Source organism: Zootoca vivipara, chromosome 11, assembly GCF_963506605.1.
Source record: "Zootoca vivipara chromosome 11, rZooViv1.1, whole genome shotgun sequence".
NCBI lineage: Eukaryota > Metazoa > Chordata > Lepidosauria > Squamata > Lacertidae > Zootoca > Zootoca vivipara.
This window is the reverse complement of record NC_083286.1, coordinates 44645813-44665934: the sequence shown is the minus strand read 5'-3', so window position 1 is coordinate 44665934 and position 20122 is coordinate 44645813. Positions and strand designations below refer to the sequence as shown.

The following is a 20122-nucleotide window of genomic DNA, read 5'->3' as shown; positions in this document are numbered from 1 at the left end:
TGTGTGTGTGTGTGTGTAAAGGTTTTGTGTTGTAACTTCGGTCTTTGTGTTTTCATACTGTTCATTCATGTCAGCTTCCACCCACCCTGGTTTCTCCCCATGGCTCTTTTTCTTTTGCAGCTTTTTGCCCAATTCATAGTACTAATCCTGTCTTTTAAACCCTTAAAGCACATTGAACTGGGCTCTGAAATCAGGACTCATGAACATGGTATTTATACTGATGTAGTACGCCATGCATTTGAAGCTGTTCCTTAGTTGCTAGGCATGCAACCAGGGTGATTTCTCTTTATTTATTTTTGCTTGGCTACCTTTTCGTTACTTAAAATGTTACACATCGATGCCATCATATGTACTGTTCACAGAAACTCCAAGCATATTCTGTTTCGCTTAGGGAGAGAACTAAAATGACTCTGCTTGCAACCTGCAGGTTTTTTATTTTATTTTAAGTAACATTAGGGCTATAACTTGGATGGCCACTGCGTGGCAGCAGATCTGCATGAATGAATCACTGATGCATCTGGAACTTATTGCAGACATTAAATTGTACTGGTGGCTTATACAGTGGACGCTCGGGTTGCGAACATGATCCGTGCGGGAGGCACGTTCGCAACCTGCAGCGCCACATCTGCGCACGCACGGGTTGCGATTCGGCGCTTATGCGCAAAGCCGATTTAGTGTTTCTGCGCATGCGCGAGCGCCGAAACCCAGAAGTAACCCGTTCCGGGACTTCCGGGTTCGGCGCGGTGCGCAACCCGAAAACACACAACCTGAAGCGGCTGTAATCCGAGGTATGACTGTACTGTACAGCAAGACTGTTAGTTTTTTCTCATCCCCCTCCTGTTTTGGTTTTTTTTAATTAATAGGAGGTAACTGCAGGTGAGCATTTTTTCCAGTTCATCTCCAACTTTTTCATCTTTCCTAGTCTATGATGTCATTTGTCTCCTTGTATCTTCCAAGGACCTGAACTTTGTTACCGTCTGTTGCCTTTGGGAAAGACTCATGTTTGATATTGCATAATGGTGTCACCTTGAAGCTTGGACAACTCTCGGAAATAAAAACTTGGAGAAAGCCACAGAGGGAGAACTTAAAATAATAATGAAAAATGCTGAAGTTTTTCCTTCACAAAACTGTATTCGTTGCATTTGCTTTTTAAAAGACAACTTGTTTAAAGCATTCAGGGTTTTTGTTTCCGCCTCCCCTAGGCCATGAATCGCTCTCTTGCTAACGTGATCCTTGGTGGATATGGCACTACTTCGACAGCTGGTGGGAAGCCCATGGAAATAACCGGCACGCATACAGAAGTGAATGTGGACAGCGCCATTGACATGATAAAGGAAGCCAACAACATCATCATCACTCCTGGTAAAACTGAAGCTGCTGCTGCTGACTACTGCTTTTGTAGCCTGTGCCATGAGAACCAGATCCTGTGTGATGAACAGTATCCGTAAATTAAGAACATTTGCTCTGCTACTGTAATACAAATTGTGGAAGACAATGGCCAAGCCAATACTGTCACCAGCCTAACTTCATATCCACACCTAGTGCCTACTGCCTTATTAAAATGAAATAATAATAATAATAATTATAAGCCCTAAATGGCCTCGGTCCAGTATACCTGAAGGAGCGTCTCCACCTCCATCATTCTGCCTGGACACTGAGGTCCAGCACCGAGGGCCTTCTGGCGGTTCCCTCGTTGCGTGAAGCCAAGTTGCAGGGAACTAGGCAGAGGGCCTTCTCGGTGGTGGCGCCTGCCCTGTGGAACGCCCTCCCAACAGATGTCAAAGAGGAAAACAACTACCAGACTTTTAGAAGACATCTGAAGGCAGCCCTGTTTAGGGAAGCTTTTAATGTTTAATAGATTACTGTCCATCTGGCTGGGTTTCTCCAACAGAATATTAAAAACATGATAAAACACCAATCCTTTAAAACTTCCCTAAACAGGGCCGCCTTCAGGTGTCTTCTAAAAGTCAGATAGTTGGATTTCCATGAATAAATAATCTTAAGTGTTTGGCTTCTCTCCCTATCATTCCTTGTATTACTTGCCACATTCAGGTAATACCCACACCTTACATTTCAAGCACATGGCTTCCTTCAAAGAACCCAGGGAACTGTTGTTTGTCAAAAGTGATGGGAATTTTAGCCTGGGTGGGGGGTGTCATAAATTATACTTCCCAGTTAGCAGGAGTATCCACTGTTATTGGGGCCGATCATTTCATTATCGCCTGTACTAAAACAAAAAACCCTAACCACCACATGATAGAAGTTTCTTTGGTTGAAGATTGGATACATGGGAAAGTAAAGACAGCCAGCATGGTTAATTTAGTTTGTGTGTTTCTCTCCCTGTCCATCAGTTAACCCGGCAAACATGTGAGGCATTGGTAAAGCACTTCACAGCACCTGGGCTTTTCTGCTTCTCCACAGGTTATGGTCTTTGTGCAGCAAAGGCTCAATATCCAATTGCTGACTTAGTGAAAATGCTGAAGGAACAAGGCAAGCATGTCAGGTGAGTATTTTTTTGGCTGGGAAGGGAAATAATGTACGGAGGAATCAGGTGGTTTTATTGTTTTGAAAACCACTAAGATGGTTTGATAATTAAGCAGCCTCATTGAGATGATTGTATTTCCAGCTGAAGAACCCTTGCTGTTCTGCGTGCTGTTCCTTCACTTCTTCCTCACACAAGCCAGGAAATGAGGTAGTATTCAGTTAACCATAGTTTCCTGTTAATATTGGAATCAGGGAACTGTGGTCAGTGGCTTCCTGACAAAGGAAGGTATGAAGCCGAATTAACACCATGGTTTCATACTCTACCTTGTTTGGGAGCTGTTTATAGTTTGTTGAAGACTCCCTGGCTTGTTTCCCATTCATGCAGGGTAGCATCAAAGCAGCTGCACTTGGGGCCATGAGACTTGTTTATATTTTGGCTTATTAAGCCAAGATGTAACCATCCAAATGTAGCTACTGTGTTAGGGGAACATCTCTCTCCTTCTGTATCTTATCTATATACAAACACACATACACACACACACGAGCTTTTTTTAGTGGTAGCATCTGCTTTGAGGTTTTGTTTTGTTGTTTACAAGCAAGTGGCATCTAAATTTTATGAAATAAATATATCCTAGAACCCACTCTTTCGAACTAAGTCAAGAGTTTAAAGAAAATCAGTTAAGGCTATTCTCTTCTACCCAATGTTTGTTTGTTTATAATATGAACATGTGCATCCTATGTTGTAAATTGGGGTTTTAAGCCCAGTTTGAGGTGCTGGTATTCACCTGTAGAACCAGCACATTTTCTTTCTGGGGATACTCAGGGGTACGCAGTACTGGCACCCCCCTGAAAAGCACTGGTTAAAAGTGTGGCACTTAACTGTAATAACTTCATGGTGAGTACCGGCATATTTTTTTCTAGAAGAAAAGCACTGTGTAGAACCAGAAACAACTTGGGACCAAGTTATCTAACTTCACCATTCAGCCTTGTAGCTCCATGTATGCCTGCCCCCAACTGAGATAAAATACATAGGCAGATATGAGAGGAACTTTCTGGTGGTGGCTCCATACTATGGAACTTTCTCTGGGGTAGGGTGCAAATTTCTCCTCCTCTGCTGGCCTTCCTCATCTATGCTAGATGGTTTTCTCACAAATGATTATGTGGCCGTAGAGAGTTTTAAAATGGCGTATTTGGTCTTCTATTATTAAAGTTGGTTCTGTGGTTCTTAGTTTCTGGAACAACACAATTGTTTTTGTAATCCTCTGCTTGTTTGTGGTGTGTGTATTAATACCACATGGATGCTGCCTTCCATAGATAATCATTTGGCATGGGGGGCATGATGGCATTATTGTTGACCACTTTTTCATTTGGGTGAATGTGGGTTGATACTTAAAATGCCAGAACTGGCTTTCAGTGCTGCCCATTGAATTCCTTTGGAACATGGAGCTGCTGTTGGATCTTCTTCCAACAATTAATACAAAATGGGTTTGCCATCATTTAGGGATAATTCTGACATTTCAGGTGTAGCATGACCATGCTTGCTACTCTGTTCTAAGCCACAATCACTTATTTATAACACCAGGAGTGTGGCCCACCAACTTTCAACAAAACAAAGTTCTCTCCCTCCCTCCCTCCCTCCCTCCCTCCCTCCCTCCCTCCCTCCCTCCCTCCCTCCCTCCCTCCCTCCCTCCCTCCCCCTCTCTCCTCTGCCCACCTTTTCTTTTCCTTTGGCTCCTGTGTGAGCTAGTGTTTCAGTCCCCCCCCCCCCAAATTTTCTTTCTTTTTAAAAACTCAATGACACAAAGCACTAAAGACTTTCCTTTCTGCGTCAGCTCTGTACAGAACAAATGTGAATGGAGTAGATGCTAGAGCCCATTTTGGCAAGCGTTTGCCACAGCAGTTACCTGGAGGGAATTATATGAAAGGAGTCTGTATTTACTGTTTGCGGCATGTTGGGTCTTTCATCACATTCTGGTGCACCCATGGCGTTCATTGAGTGCAGCTGCTTGCCCCGTGCTTCCTGCCGGCCCCACGGAGCCTCAGGTCACCGCCGCGTCCCAGATGCGGTGGCATTGCCTGCACATCTGTGACGAATAAATGCCAGCACAGTCATGCAGTGGTCATCAATGTATATAATACCTGTGCCGCGCCAAGAAAAAAATTGCATCTGTCATCCCGATGGCACGCCTGTTGTCTGCGATTCAGAGAGGCTGTGATTTTGGTGAGCCCTTGCGCATAGCCATAACATGTTCCAGAAGAAAAGAAAAAAACCCTCAGAGATTGTGTAACATGTAACGTTAATACTCCTGCTGGAGACTTGCGACTCAGAAGTGCAGGAGAGATTTTGGGAGGGAAATGTGCCTGCCTGAGTTGTTGAAACGTCACCATTTGACATAAGGTTTTCCTTTGCAACAGGGTTGCATCTTTAACGTATTACTAAAACCAGGCAAAAAAAAAATGGTGCCTGTAACATAAGTTCCTGCTGTTTTCTCCCTGTCTGTATCTTACTGCGTAATACAGTAAGCATGTTGATGATGGATGTGCTGTGTTTCTCAAGGAAGCATTTCCAAAGACATTTCCCCCCCCCCCTTGGGTTGATTTTTTTTTTTGCCGGAAGCCTAATGGCTAAATAACTTGCAGGCAAAAATACAGGAGCAGGCTCTTTAGATAAGCACTGAGTTCAAAGTGAGGTGGTAGCAAACCTCTGCCTGCACTGTTCTTTTATTTTGAGATGGTTGTTGCGCTAGTTGCTGGTATTAATTGCACGATGAAAACAGAGCAGCAAGAAGCAACCGCACACCAAGGTTGTGATCTTAAGAGCACAGTTGCTTGCAATCAAGTCCCATTGAAGTCACAGACGTTTTTTAACAAAACAAAAGTGGAATTGGAATGGAAGTATCAGGAAATAACCCTTTAGTTGGGGAGGCATCATTTCCAGTCTCGCTTTCCTGAAAGGTAAGGAAATGGTTTGTGACAAATAGAGAGCAGGCACACTGACTTCCAGTACCATCAGTCAAGGCAGCAACAAACAAACAAACACCCACTACTGCCATTGCCACCCATGGGCTAGGGAAAAGAATCACACTGAACAAGGGTGGGAAGGGGGTCATAGCATGTCTCCAACAACAGAAAAGGAGGTTTCCGGTCTTTTTGTGAGTTCTTAGAGGTGGCCACGCAGGTGGCGCTGGGACGCAGGTGGCGCTGTGGGTTAAACCACAGAGCCTAGGGTTTGCTGATCAGAAGGTCGGCAGTTTGAATCCCTGTGACGGGGTGAGCTCCTGTTGCTCGGTCCCAGCTCCAGCCAACCTAGCAGTTTAAAAGCACGTCAAAGTGCAAGTAGATAAATAGGTACCGCTACAGCGGGAAGGTAAACGGCGTTTCCGTGTGCTGCTCTGGTTCGCCAGAAGCGGCTTTGTCATGCTGGCCACATGACCCGGAAGCTGTACGCCGGCTCCCTCGGCCAATAATGTGAGATGAGCGCGCAACCCCAGAGTCGGTCACGACTGGACCTGATGGTCAATGGTCCCTTTACCTTTACCTTTAGAGGTGAACTGTTGAAGGCATTATACTGTGAATCCCAAGTAGGGAGAGCACTGTTGTGGTCATGTCCCATTTGCAGACCTCACACAGGCATCTGCTTGGCCGCCGTGAGAACATGATACTGGACTAGACAAGCTTTTGACCCAATTCAGCAGGACTCTTCTGATGTATGTTAGCTACTGGGGTTAACAAGTTGTCAAACTAGATTGGCTTTTTTGTTCATTCCCAGGGCCCGTGTCGTTCTTAAGAATCAGATTCTGGATCTGATCTCAGGCTCTTATTGAGCTCTTGGTAGGGAGCAATATTTCATGCAATTCCCGGTTCTATAAGGCAGGTCACTGTTTCCATTTTTGCAGATTGGGAATTCCGGTGTGAGCAACGCCATCATTCATCCGTTCCACTGCATGCATGGGAGTTGGGATTTGAACCCAAGTCTCTATGGAACCATGCTGCCTTTTGTTGGCTCTGCACCATTAATATATTAGGGCCCTGAAGGCTCCTTTTTTTTTAGTTTACAGTACCCTTTAGGATTCTTTTAAATAGTCTGTGTAAACTATTTTCACTCAGTTTAATGTTCTTCACAATATGTTATATGTCTTGTTTGAAACACTGAAATGTTTCAGTAATTCAGCCTACTAAATGCCACTTCTAAAATTTAGAATTCATGAAACGCTGAGAACAGGTGAACAAGTATTATCACAAACAGTATCCCCCCACCCGAGTACTTAAACTGTAGAATGTAAATATGCCCCACTGAAGGCATAAGATAAACACCACAAACCTTGTAAGTCAAAGGTTTAGTGTCTCGCAGCTCCAGAACACAGCTTAATTAACAACTGTTTGTACCACTCCACCATAGCCAAACCCTGTACCCTAAAACACACATGACTACTTGGACAGTGCGATGCAGTTCTACTCCAGGGATATCAGAAGCATCCGGAAAGAGCTGTAAATCCTTTCACAGTTCTCCTCCTCCTGTGTCTACACGTTGCATACAAGGAGTTGCAAAACTCTGTTGTTCAGTTAGTTATTTATAGGAAACTTCTCCCTGACTTTTCTGCTATACGCAGCACCCAAGGTGGCTTGGCAGTTAGGTCTAACAGCTGTGATAAGGACTGTGCTTTGTTTTTTAATTTATTATTACCCTGGGAATCCTGCCTTTCCTCCAGGGAATTCATGGTAGGCTGCACAGTGTGTCCTGGTGGTCCTTCTGCTCAGGAAGTGACTGGACCACAGACTGGACTTGCTTAACTTCTGGAAAGTTGCTGCACCATGCAGCCTCCGGACATGCCCTGCCTCCACCTTGGCCCATAAGTAGATGCACTAAAGATCTCCACTCACAAGTTCCGTTCCAGCACTCCTCACACTCCCCAAACTGTGTTTCTGCTGCGTTTGCAGCACTGAAGTGTATCGACTGTTAGGGGGAGGGGGTAGTACCTCTGGTGGAGAGAACATGTTGTGCTCCTTCTTGGGGTAGTTTGTGCTTTTAATGCATAGTATGGATGTGGCCAAAGACTCTGGCTCTAGCTTCACAAGGACGACTTCCTCAAAAAGGGAGTGCATTTCCAGCCTTTTCTCCAAAATGTGCTTAAACTTACCCACAGTTCAAACTCTTACTTTGCTTAGCTTATCATTGGATGCGGCTCCAGTGCTGGCTACGAATTTGGCAGATGTACAGGACGTTCTTTAGGGGTGTTATTTATTTATTTATTTATCGTATTTATTTATTTATTTGTTTTTACCAACTCAGCACTGGTGTGCGCGAGGCTGCCCAGCTGGAATACAGCCAGAGGTCCTTATTGTAAAAAGCTGAAAATAATAGGCTTTCACTGCACTGACACAATGGAAGTTCATGAGTCCAACCCGTCACAGAATTTGTCTGCTGTAATTTAATTAATAATCTTATGTGTGTAAATAGCGATTCTTGTAGCTTCTGCCAAAATTTCTCAGACATAAGTGATCCTAGTAAGCTACATCTGCTCGATGCCTATCTCTGCTTGCTCAATAGCATTTCTGAGCACTGCTAAGAGTTATAAATTTGCTGTGTAACATGCTCTGCTAGCCACTCTGCCTCTGATTACCCCGGTGCGTGCAATCGCTCTCTGTTCCCAGTATCCACTTGGTTGGCAGTCTTCCTAGAAACACACACTCTGTTTTCGTCAGAAATATGATATGAATGAGAGAACATACGAACATCCTTAGGAGTGTTGTGCTTGCTTGGAATACATGAGAATCGGAGTTTAGAGAGGGCAGATCCCAGAGACAGGAACCTGTAAAGGGAAATGAGAGATTAAAAGTTTTGTAACCTGTAATGCGTTCAACCCAGGCTTCTCTGCTTGCGGTGAGGCATAAGGGGTGTTTGCACCTTGCATTCAATTAGTGTGCCATCTGCACAAAAATATTTGAGCTCTACACCCACAGTTTTTCACATGGAGTTTCAGGGGTGTTGTATATTCATTCAGCTATTCACATGTAATGCTCAATGAGTGTTCACTCTGTGCACACAACGGCTGAGCTGTTTAAATCAACAAGCACATGCTGTTTTGCACAAACACTGAGAATAATATTTTAGGGTTGGAAGGGACCTCAAGGGTCATCCAGTTCAACCCCCTGCAATGCAGGAACCACAGCTAAAGCATCCCTGACAGATGGTCACTCAACCTCTGCTTAAAAACCTCCAAGGAAGGAGAGTCCAGTACCTCCCGAGGGAGTCTGTTCCATGGTCAAACAGCTCTTACTGTCAGAAAGTTCTTCCCAATGTTTAGTTGGAATCTCCTTTCTTGTAATTTGAATCTGTTGGTTTGGGTCCTACCCCTTGGAACAATGCAACAATGCAAATTGATTTCCACTGCTGGTTCTTAACCAAGGAAGACATTGCCAGCAAGACCTCAAATTTCAATTGTTACTGTTCATAACACACCAGACGAGAGAAAGACAAAATAGGGTGTATGTTAGGGATGATTACGAAAGTGACAGAAAATGTAACTCCAAACAATATAACGGTGCAACCACACTTGGAATAATAGGTAGAGTTCTGCTCACTCAAAAATGGAAATCAGCCCTGAGTGGTTACTGGAAGGACAGATCCTGAAGCTTAGGTTCCAATACTTTGGCCACCTCATGAGAAGAGAGGACTCCCTGGAAGAGACCCTGATGTTGGGAAAGATTGAGGGCACAAGGAGAAGGGGACGAAAGAGGACGAGATGTTTGGACAGTGTTCTTGAAGCTACCAATATGAGTTTGACTAAACTGCGGGAGGCAGTGGAAGACAGGAGTGCCTGGCGTGCTCTGGTCCATAGGGTCACGAAGAGTCGGACACAATTAAACGACCAAACAACAACAACAAACAACAATTGTTCCTCCCAAACCTTGAGGGAGGGAGAAGAGAGAGTAAGAACATGCAACCAAAAGATGCATTGTAATAAAAACTGCTTATATATAACTTATATTGGTAACACAGGGGAACTGCATCCCTTGCCTGAATTCTAACACAGACATCTTCTAAAAATCACTGCGCTTCAGCAGGGTTTTTTGTTTGGAAAGAGGAGAACTGTTTCACATGGCTTGAATTACTTAGTGGCTGACTGGCTGAACCTTTAAGCTTCTTAATATTTTGTCCTATTTGTTTTGCTGTTGTATATCTGATTCTACATCTGGTCTTTGCTAGAAGGACTGTGGTTATTTCCCCTCTAAAGTACGGTATCCTTGGGGCTGTGTGCAGTTTGCAAACATGCTTTGTGAGGAAAAAGCCTACTGTTTCTGTCAGCCTTCCCTATCCCTTCCGTCCCCCAAGTTTCTAGCCCCTATGGTTTTTAAAAATAGGGCTGGAAACTGATTGCTACTTCCAAGTTAGTTTAAAATTGCAGAAACATTTCCATGAGATGCTCAGTTAAGGGGAAGTATATGTACATACATGTATAAAAGGGAAAAAAAGTATGCTACAAATCCAGAAGCAGCTTGATGAAATGTACACCATCCTGGAAGTACTGTAGGCATGTGAATACATCCTTTCTGTGTTGATAATTTTAGAGCCAAATGAGACATGTCACACTGCACAGGACATCTGAGAACAAGGTCTACTTTGATTTTTCTTTAGCTCAAGGCAAGGAAGCACTGCAGGTACTGGTTTTAGTTGCAAAGCAGCATAGGGCAAAGGAATCATAGAATCATAGAGTTGGAAGAGACCACAAGGGCCATCCAGTCCAACCCCCTGCCAAGCAGGAAACGCCATCAAAGCATTCTTGACATATGGCTGTCAAGCCTCTGCTTAAAGACCTCCAAAGAAGGAGACTCCACCACACTCCTTGGTAGCAAATTCCACTGTCGAACAGCTCTTACTGTCAGGAAGTTCTTCCTAATGTTTAGGTGGAATGTCTCATTTAGTGTTTCCCTGTAGTTGCTTGTGATTTCTCTCTATTTTTATCCCTTGAAGAGATCCTGTTCATGAATCTCCTATATAACATGCCTTGTTTAGTCCTTAGATGCTCAAGTGACTTGGGTGATGAGCAATCATAACACGGCAAGTAAACTAGCTTTGGTTAGTGCTAACAGCAGCAGCACCTTAACGCGGCAAAATGATTCTTTCTAGAAATGTGAAGCAGGGCAGTGGGAGATACATGAGATAATATATGCTTACACCAGGCCTTCCATATCACCGCCATCTTTTCCAGGACCATCACCAAAACTTGTGCTTAAACGCAACTCTCCCAGTTCTCTGAACAACCAAAATCAAATATTGGAAGCAGGTTCTCACAGATAATTATGTGATCTGGGCATGGGAAGAGTGGGATATCAAAGTTCTCCTTAAAGAAAAAAAGAAAATCTTGATTACATCTATGCTGCTGTGGCCTAATTTGACTGTGCTTACACAAGATTGGTGTCCTTTGTTTTGTTTTCAACATTTATATTGCATTTCTGTAGAAAGCTTGATGAAAATATTTGGCCGGTGTGCTAAAATGGTGGAGTAATGTTCATATTAAGGATTAGGTATGATAATGATATCCTGCCAACCTAGCAGTTTGAAAGCACGTCAAACTGCAAGTAGATAAATAGGTACCGCTCCAGCGGGAAGGTAAACAGCGTTTCCGTGTGCTGCTCTGGTTCACCAGGGGGAGCTTTGTCATGCTGGCCACATGACCTGGAAGCTGTACGCCGGCTCCCTCGGCCAGTAAAGGGAGATGAGCGCTGCAACCCCAGAGTTGTCTGCGACTCAACCTAATGGTCAGGGGTCCCTTTACCTTTACCTTTATGATAATGAAACACTGAGCATCATAATTGCTATTGTATTAGTTTTATATTGAACCCTTTTAGACTGAGCAAAACAAATCTAGTGTGTCTGCGTTGACTAATTTCCTATACAGTGGTACAAATTATATAAATTGGGGAGAAGCTTCTCTATACTTTCCTCAATCCTGCTCCAGAGCTCCTGCATGTTTCTCAAATACAGGCCAGGATGTTCCAGGAATACAAAGCAAAGCTTTTGAAAAACATGTTTTTAATTCCCAAGTGGAGTTAATTAAGCAGGTGGTCTTGCCCACCTCTTCTTGCCACAGGTTTAATCTCTTCAATAATTTCATGGCAACAATCACCCCCATTAACTTGATAAATTCAGCAGTTCAGTACTTGTGTATTTGAGACTTTATCCAGAAACAGCTAAATCTTCACTATTTGGGCCAGAATCTGGGCTCTGAAGAAAATCTCTATGTCATGTTGAATTGTTGTAGACAGAGGTTTTTCACACAAGGACTTTTTACCCTTGAGGTGTTTGCGAAAGGCTTTTCAAGTTCAGCTAAATTTTAAGCCCATCGGTGGTTCCCACCTCTTAGTTCTTTGGTAGAGTCCCAGGGCCAGCTTTGTGACATGGTTTGGATTTTTTTTTTAAAGGCAAAAAATCCCCATCTTGCTTTGAACTGGTTTTATACATGAGGAATTTGGAGTGTTGAATTGGCTTGTGGCTTCTGTTGTAATGTATGCAAATAGAATTAAAAGACCTAGCATTTAAACCTCAAATCTAAACTCGTTCAGGCAACAGCTTCACATTGACACTGTTAGTAGTAACCTGCATGTTTAAAGCAACCACTCATTTATAGAAAAGCATTACAAGAAGAATCATAGAATTGTAGAGTTGGAAGGGATTTTGAGGGTCAGCTAGCCCCACCCCTTGCAATGCAGGAATCTTTAGCCCAACATGGGGCTTGAACCCACGACCCTGAGATGAAGAGTCTCATGCTTTATCCTGTTTCCCGCAGTGGCCAGCCAAAGGCGTATGGGGGTAATGTTCAGCCCTTTCCTGCTGGTGTCTCCTAGCTACTGGCATTCAGTGGCATACTGCCTGCCTCTGCTTCTGGAGCCATCATGAATAGTAGCCATTTATAGCCTTAGTCAATGAAATTCAATAAAATTGTCTGATCCCCTTAAATCTTTCCACATAACGCATGTTGGCCACCAGAACATCTTGTTGCAAATTCATAGTTTCAGCTTTGTACTCTGTGAAGAATTACTTCCTTTTGTCTTTCTCAAGTCTGTCACCATTCTGCTTCATTGGAGGACATCAGGTTCTAGGATTTTACATAGAAGAGAGGGGAGGATAAACCTTCACCCTATCTCCCTTTTCCATTTCATTTACAATTTCATATACTTCTATGTCTCCCTTACTCACCTTTTTTCCTAAACTAAATGAATGCTTAGATGCTTTGTCATTAGAAAACCATGCCGACTCCCTTTTTTGTTGGTTTTTGCAAGCCATTCCCACCTCTACAATATCCCTTTTGAGTGACCAGAACTCTACCTATTATTCCAAGTGTGGTTGCACCGTTATATTACGGTATTTGGAGTTATGTTTCCTGTCACTTTCCTAACCATCCCCAACATACAGGATAAGGCAATGGGCGTTTTCTAGTGCCAGAGATAGCAGGTCTCTGAATACCAGGTTGGAAGAATGCTGATCTGCTTCCAGGATTGGATGGGCTTTTGGTCTGACCCATCAGGGTTCCTGTGTTCTTAACTTACCCTCTCAGCCTTGGGTTTCCATCTTTAACGTGTGGGGTTGTACTCAAATAATTTGCTGTGATAATTAATAAGAGAAGAGTTGGGGAAGGGTTCAGTGGGAGAGAATCTGCTTTGCACGCGGAACCCAGGATTCAATCCTCAGCATCTCCAGGTAGGGTGGAGAGAGACCCCTGTCTGAGAAACCTGGAGAATCTCTGCTACTCAGTGTAGACCAGGGTTTCCCAAACCTGGGTCTCCAGCTGTTTTTGGACTACAACTCCCATCATCCCTAGCTAGCACAACCAGTGGGAATTGTAGTCCAAAAACAGCTGGAGACCCAAGTTTGGGAAACCCTGCTGCAGACAATACTGAGCTACATGGACCCAGTGTTCTAAAGCTTCTTCCTATTTTTTATTATTTTTTATGTACCACATACATGATTTAATTGCCTCTTTCTCCAACTACCCTCAGGTTTGGTATTCATCCCGTCGCCGGACGCATGCCTGGGCAACTGAATGTGCTACTTGCCGAAGCCGGTGTGCCATACGACATTGTCCTAGAAATGGATGAGATCAATGAAGACTTCCCAGGTGAGATAGCCACTCCGTAGTCCGTTTTTGCTTTCATCTGTTTTTGTTTTCTAAAAAGCTAGCTCACAATGCTTTACTTTGATTACAATATGAAAATTTGCAATCTAAATTATGCCAGATTCTTATCTGGCTCATTCTGTTAAAAGTCATTGTTAGCAGTTCCCTTACTAGATGCATGCATTGGAAATTAATGTTTCCGCGCTGTTCCTTATCATTTTAATCTTAATTTTTTTAAGCTTCCAGGAAAAACAATTTAACACTCTCCAATAGTTAGTTTGGGGAAGTCCACCTGTACTGGTTTTATATCTCCGTGTGGAAATTGAAGTACCGGTATCTGCATCTTCATGCTACTATGATGCAAACTGCTAACTGTTGGAATATTGAGTTCTGTTCATAATTTTGTGTGTTTGTATGTGGTCTCCCCCCCCTTAATTATTAATGCAGAAACTGATCTAGTCCTTGTCATTGGAGCTAATGACACAGTTAATTCAGCTGCCCAGGAAGATCCAAACTCCATCATTGCTGGAATGCCTGTTCTAGAAGTTTGGAAAGCAAAGCAGGTAAGCTCCAAAACATTGTGGCAGAAATTCCATGTTTTCTCAAACTCTTTAAAGCTGTCATCTTATTTAGAAACATAATACTAATTATGCCCCAAGCTACCACAAATTTTCTGCCTACTTTCTCCTGAAGTATTTTCCAATATTCTCCAGGCACTGTTGAGAGGGCAGGGGAAACTTGCAACCTTTTACCTGGAAGAGTGTCTTCCAAATTATTCTGCCGATTGGGAACTACATAGTGGAATATTGTTGCTTTCTCCCACTGTAGGGAGCTATCAGTGCCTTGATAATATAGACTGCTGTTACTCTAGTCGCCAGACTCCTCTCGGACCTACCGTATTTTTCGCTCCACAAGACGCACTTCCCCCCTCCTAAAAAGTAAGGGGAAATGCATGTGCATCTTATGGAGTGAATGTGTGGTCGATCGCTGGCTCCCTTTCCGGCCCTGCCCCCTTGTCCAGGCCTCCATTGTTGAATGTTCTGCAGATGGAGGCTGTTTGTTTCCCCAGTGACATGTGACTGGCTGATTAGATTTTCTGTCTGGAAACTGTAGAAATGGCTCCTTTTCCTTTCCTAAAGAAGCTACAGAACTGTGAGTTGAACCCCATGAAAACAGGATTTTTTTCCCTTTGCAAAGTAAGCTCAACAACTTTGAGCTGATTCTCAAAAAAGGGGGCTTTTCCCCTTTGCAAAAGAAGCTGCACAACTTGAGCTGATCCCCCCCCAAAACAGGGCTTTCCCCCTTTCCTCCTCTGAAAACTAGGCGCGTCTTATGATCAGGTGTGACTTACGGAGCGAAAAATATGGTGTTTGCCAAAAGTTTGCCACACCCGCATTGAACAAACAAAAAGTGTTGCAGTTATCCCTTAGCAGAGTCTGGTCGACTTTTCTGAAACGGGTGGGGAAAAATCTTTAGCCCCAACCTGACAACAGAACAGTTAATGTGTATTGAAATATTCCCCCCCCCCCCATGGGGTTGCTCTACATAAACAACCACCTCCTTTTGTGTTGTTGCTGATTATTTATACCTGTGTCATATCTAATACAAGTTCCTCATTTCAGGTCATTGTTATGAAGAGATCTCTAGGTGTTGGCTATGCAGCTGTGGACAATCCAATCTTTTACAAGCCCAACACTGCTATGCTGCTTGGGGACGCTAAGAAGACGTGCGATGCCCTGCAGGCCAAAGTGAGGGAGTCCTACCAGAAATAAACACCTCTTGTTTAAAAAGCGATCCTTTGGCCAGTATGAACAAAATAATCTAAAATGTGTTATCTACGTCAAAAGTCGTGGGTTGTTCTTGAAACAGAGGTTCAGAATAAAAAAAGTGTTAAGGGTGAAAATTTAACTAACAGTATATAAGGGGGGGAAGGGGGAAAACCCAAAGTGAGCTCTCTTGTGGGACTGGAACACGGTTTTTTTTTAGAATTATTGAATGCAGTGCATTTCAGAGGAACACAATGACACTCAGGAATTTGGGGGTAAATCTGTCCATCTAGTGTGACATGAGATATAAGGGAAGCATTTATACATGCAGTGCAGCTGCTGCCTTTTTTAAAATGGGTCATTTGGCTTCAGTTCTTGTTTATTGGTTCCAAGTGAACACAGAATTCAGCTGATTGGCTATTTTCCAGGTCTCAGACCCCTTAGCTGGATATCTTAGATTTTGGCTGGCTTCTTACTTGTGACTCTTCTAAAAATCTATTTTGTGCTACTTTTGAAATGCGTTTTGATACATTCGCAACCGACGTGTTTTGAGATGCTGGAAATGGGCAGTTTCTTGCCCAACATACTTCAGATGCTGGGATGGTGGTGGGGTGGATAGTTACAATTCTAGACCACCTGGAACACATTTTTAATTAAAAAAAAATCATGTGGGCAGCATAGAAACCCAATAAGCTTCAGGGAGAAAAAATATTCTGATTACTGGTCTTCCCCTTTAATTTAATTAAGATGACTATTGAAACTACAATTCAGTGGTATCGGGGGTTATTTGACTTCCAGTGCAGCCTTGATTTTTATTTAGTGCACATGAGTGGAACTCAAATGTTTGACTAATAAAATGAATTTGTCATGTTTGCATAATGATGTAGCAACCGTCCGTGGTGACAGAGGCAAAACAAATAGCTGTAATTGTGTTAGGAAGCCTTAACATCTGGGCAAGACAGACTTACTATGAAGTGAGTTAAACTTAGCCCAACTTGACTGTTTATAAATCCTGGTTTTTAACATTGTGCTTATGGTGACCTTCTAATTTAATAGCAGATGAAAATTATGTCTGTTTAGCTACCTCCTATTCTTGGTTAGTTTTTTAAAAATAAAATAGTGAGATTTCCATAAGTTAAACAGCAGTAGATAGCAGAGGACTGGATCCAGCTAGGATCTTCCAGACCCAGTAAACCAATAGAAGAGGTCCTTTCTCTCAGCTTCCATTCATTTCAACGGGGCTTTTCTTTTTCTTTTTTAAAAAAGCACTTGAATGGATTGTGCAGTATGGGTTTTTTTTTTAAAAAAAAACTTGTTATCTTTCCTTACTCAGTGTCATTCTGATGCATAAGAATATTTGAGCCTCAGCATTCCAATGCAAAGTTTGGGCAGCTATGTTTTAGCAGGACCTGTTGGGGATCTTGATTGTGTTGCAGTTGTGCCATACATTTCTAAAGATACAAACCTGTACACAATCAGAGCCCCGCCCCCTACAATAACGCAAATGGCAAAAAGATCCAGAACTTTGTAAAACCATATAAAGTAAAACAACAACAACAATCGTGGGGGTTCAAACCACCAACCTTCTGATCAGCAAGCCCAAGGGGCTCAGTGGTTTAGACCAGGCACCCCCAAACTTCAGCCCTCCAGATGTTTTGGGACTACAACTCCCATCATCCCTAGCTAACAGGACCAGTAGTCAGGGGTGATGGGAATTGTAGTCTCAAAACATCTGGAGGGCTGAGTTTGCCTATGCCTGGGTTTAGACCACAGCGCCACCCGCGTCCCATGTAAAACCCATGTATTCTCATAGGTGCATGCAAACAATAAATAACTGTACCAGTTACTACAGAATACCAGTAAGACTCCATTCCAGCTGGTTTCAGGCTATGCACACATTAGTGGCTTCCAATGCAGCAAGGTTGTTTTCCATTGCTACGGCACATTAGCACTTTCTGTACACGCCAGAGAGGGAGCGTCTTCACCCAATGCACATTGCCCGTTTCATTCCCCTGTGCCTGCAGCCCTCAAACTCCCATTGAAGGAAGCTGCCACCTGAATGGCTGTCTGAGCTGCACAAAACACATCTTAACCACAGCTTGCGTTTTCAAATCGGATGGCATCTGGTTTGAGGGAAGCACATAAAATAGGAGCATTTGTCAAGAAACTACAAGATACACATAGATTGTGGTTAACATTATGTGCACTCGGCTTTCAACAGTGGGAACGCACTGGAGCCAGCGTAAATACGGTAATGTGTACACAGCTGCAATCTTCTATCAAGTTTGCGTAACAAAGCAGTGTGTTAATTGGTATCGTTATTTATTGTATGCTGTTTTGCAGCTAAAAGGATTTAATTTTATAAGGTTCTGTGTCTTGCTATTTGTCTTATTGCCCTCCATTTCTGTACAACCTACACATTAACACAGTCAAAGAGAGGAGCATCATCCATGTTAGTTTTGCAATGCATAGTGCTGCCTTTAAAGGCTGCAGTTTCCAACTTGCCTAAAATGTTGTCTTTTAATTTGATGATACACAAGCAGTTCGTAAAGAGGACCAGAAGTACCAATGTTAACTTTCCTATTGTTTGTATTATGGAACGTGAGAGGATTATTAAAATAAATAAATAAAGTGAACAAAACCTCAAGTCCTTATTGCGGTATTTTAAAAAAACACCCAGGTTTTCTTCATTTTGAAGTGTGTAAATTTACTGGGCACAAAGTGCTATTTTTTTCACATTTTAGCAGTCAACTAGTTTGCGTAGCTCTTTAATGGCCAATAACTTGAACCAGTCCGTTAAAAAATCCGTTACCTACGGACTTAGAAGTTCAAGTGGCAAAGAAAAATAAATTTGAGCCTTTAAAATAATATTGCCCCATTTGTTTCAAACCCACCAGCATCTTCTGCCTTCACACTTTTTTACTGCCAGCTAAGGAGTCTTCTACTTCTTTATTGCATGTCAAACTTGATGCATGAGTGTTCATGATCCTTATACAGCAAGTGCAGTAATTAGTGAATCTCATTTCCAGAGGGCAATAACAGGAAGTGCCTGCTTTTCGCGACTCTCCATCATTTGTCTGCTTTTTCGTGGAAACATAAAATTCAATTTAGCCATTCCAGAAACCTGTCATCTATTAATAGGCTTTTATTTTAATGATTCTATTTATATTGCTCACCTTTCTTCCATGGAAGTCAGGAGTAAGGGTGGGGGGTCGGGTCTCATCCAGTCTTCCCTTCCAGGCACTGATCCAGAGTTTCAGCATTTTACTGCACTGTGTCCATTCAGACTGTGCCATAGGATCCAGCCATTCACTAAAGGCCTAAAGTATTTGAGCAATCGTGTCCTGGATTTAAATCCACCAGAAGAAAAGTGCTGGTTAAAAGTGTGGCACTTACTGTAGCAACTTCATGAGTACTGGCACATTTTTTTTCTAGAACAAAAGCACAGAGTATGCAGCATATAGTTTTTCATCAGAGTCTTGGGAAGTTCATTTCAAAAGCTAGTTCAGGCTGTCGGAAAAAAAGAACTAATTGCATTTCGTGTTCATCCCTTTACAAAATGTGCTAGTTCATTTCAGTCATGAAGCTGCCTTATATTGAATCCGATCGTTCATCTAGCACAATACTGTCCTACCACAGTGCTCTAGGGGTTTCGGCCAGGATCCTTTCCTGACATCCGGCTATTACAGGGGTTGAATTTGGGACCTTCTGCATGCAAAGCAGATGATCTGCCACTGTGCTTTGGTCCTTCCTCTCAAAGAGGAACAATCCATTCATGTTCGTCCAAATGATCATCGGCACAGCGGAGAGTAATTTTTTTGGGGGGGGGGCAACAATGACAATCTTTAAGCTCTAAAGGCCCAAAGAGCTTGATCTACTATCTAGATCAAGGTAAGTAATAGTACCACTGTATTCTGCTCTGGTCAGACCTCACCTGGAGTACTGTGTCCAGTTCTGGGCACCACAGTTCAAGAAGGATACTGACAAGCTGGAATGTGTCCAGAAGAGGGCAACCAAAATGGTCAAAGGCCTGGAAACGATGCCTTATGAGGAACGGCTTAGGGAGCTGGGTATGTTTAGCCTGGAGAAGAGAAGGTTAAGGGGTGATATGATAGCCATGTTCAAATATATAAAAGGATGTCATATAGAGGAGGAAGAAAGATTGTTTTCTGCTCCAGAGAAGCGGACACAGAGCAATGGATTCAAACTACAAGAAAGAAGATTCCACCTAAACATTAGGAAGAACTTCCTGACAGTAAGAGCTGTTCGGCAGTGGAATTTGCTAGCAAGGACTGTGGTGGATCCTCCTTCTTTGGAGGTCTTTAAGCAGAGGCTTGACAGGCATATGTCAAGAATGCTTCGATGGTGTTTCCTGCTTGGAAGGGGGTTGGACTGGATGGCCCTTGTGGTCTCTTCCAACTCTATGATTCTATGAAAGAGTCTCTGACAAATGTAAGAGAACGAACTTGAAAGATGAACGATAAATAGTTCCAAGTTCTACCCCCAAACGCACTTCATTTTCACCCAGCAATTATGGGACTTGCTTCCAGGTGTAGTTCAGAGAACGTCCTTTAATTGAACTAGTTGGCTTTCCCATTCCCCACCCACTTCCCAACCCTAGGATCCTTGGGAACTCTGTGTTAGGTGGGCTCAGGACCTCTTAACAGAATCTGCTGCAACTCCACTATACTAAAAAAAACCCCAGGGTTCTTTGCAGGAGGCACCACAATGGGCATCAAATGAATATGGATATACCCA

The 20122-nt window shown here is 43.0% G+C and overlaps 1 protein-coding gene across 3 annotated transcripts in view; it reads left to right on the top strand.

Moving 5' to 3' along the window:
- NNT (nicotinamide nucleotide transhydrogenase) overlaps positions 1-18030 on the top strand; it is a 56406-nt gene extending 38376 nt beyond the window's left edge. For all 3 annotated transcript variants that reach the window (XM_060280310.1, XM_060280311.1, XM_060280312.1), the window contains exons 18-22: positions 1203-1362; positions 2422-2503; positions 13483-13601; positions 14046-14161; positions 15221-18030. In XM_060280310.1, coding sequence (XP_060136293.1) covers positions 1203-1362; positions 2422-2503; positions 13483-13601; positions 14046-14161; positions 15221-15370 — 627 coding nt within the window. In that variant the 3' untranslated portion in view covers positions 15371-18030. The remainder of the gene's footprint in view (positions 1-1202; positions 1363-2421; positions 2504-13482; positions 13602-14045; positions 14162-15220) is intronic.
- Positions 18031-20122: the final 2092 nt, after the last annotated feature.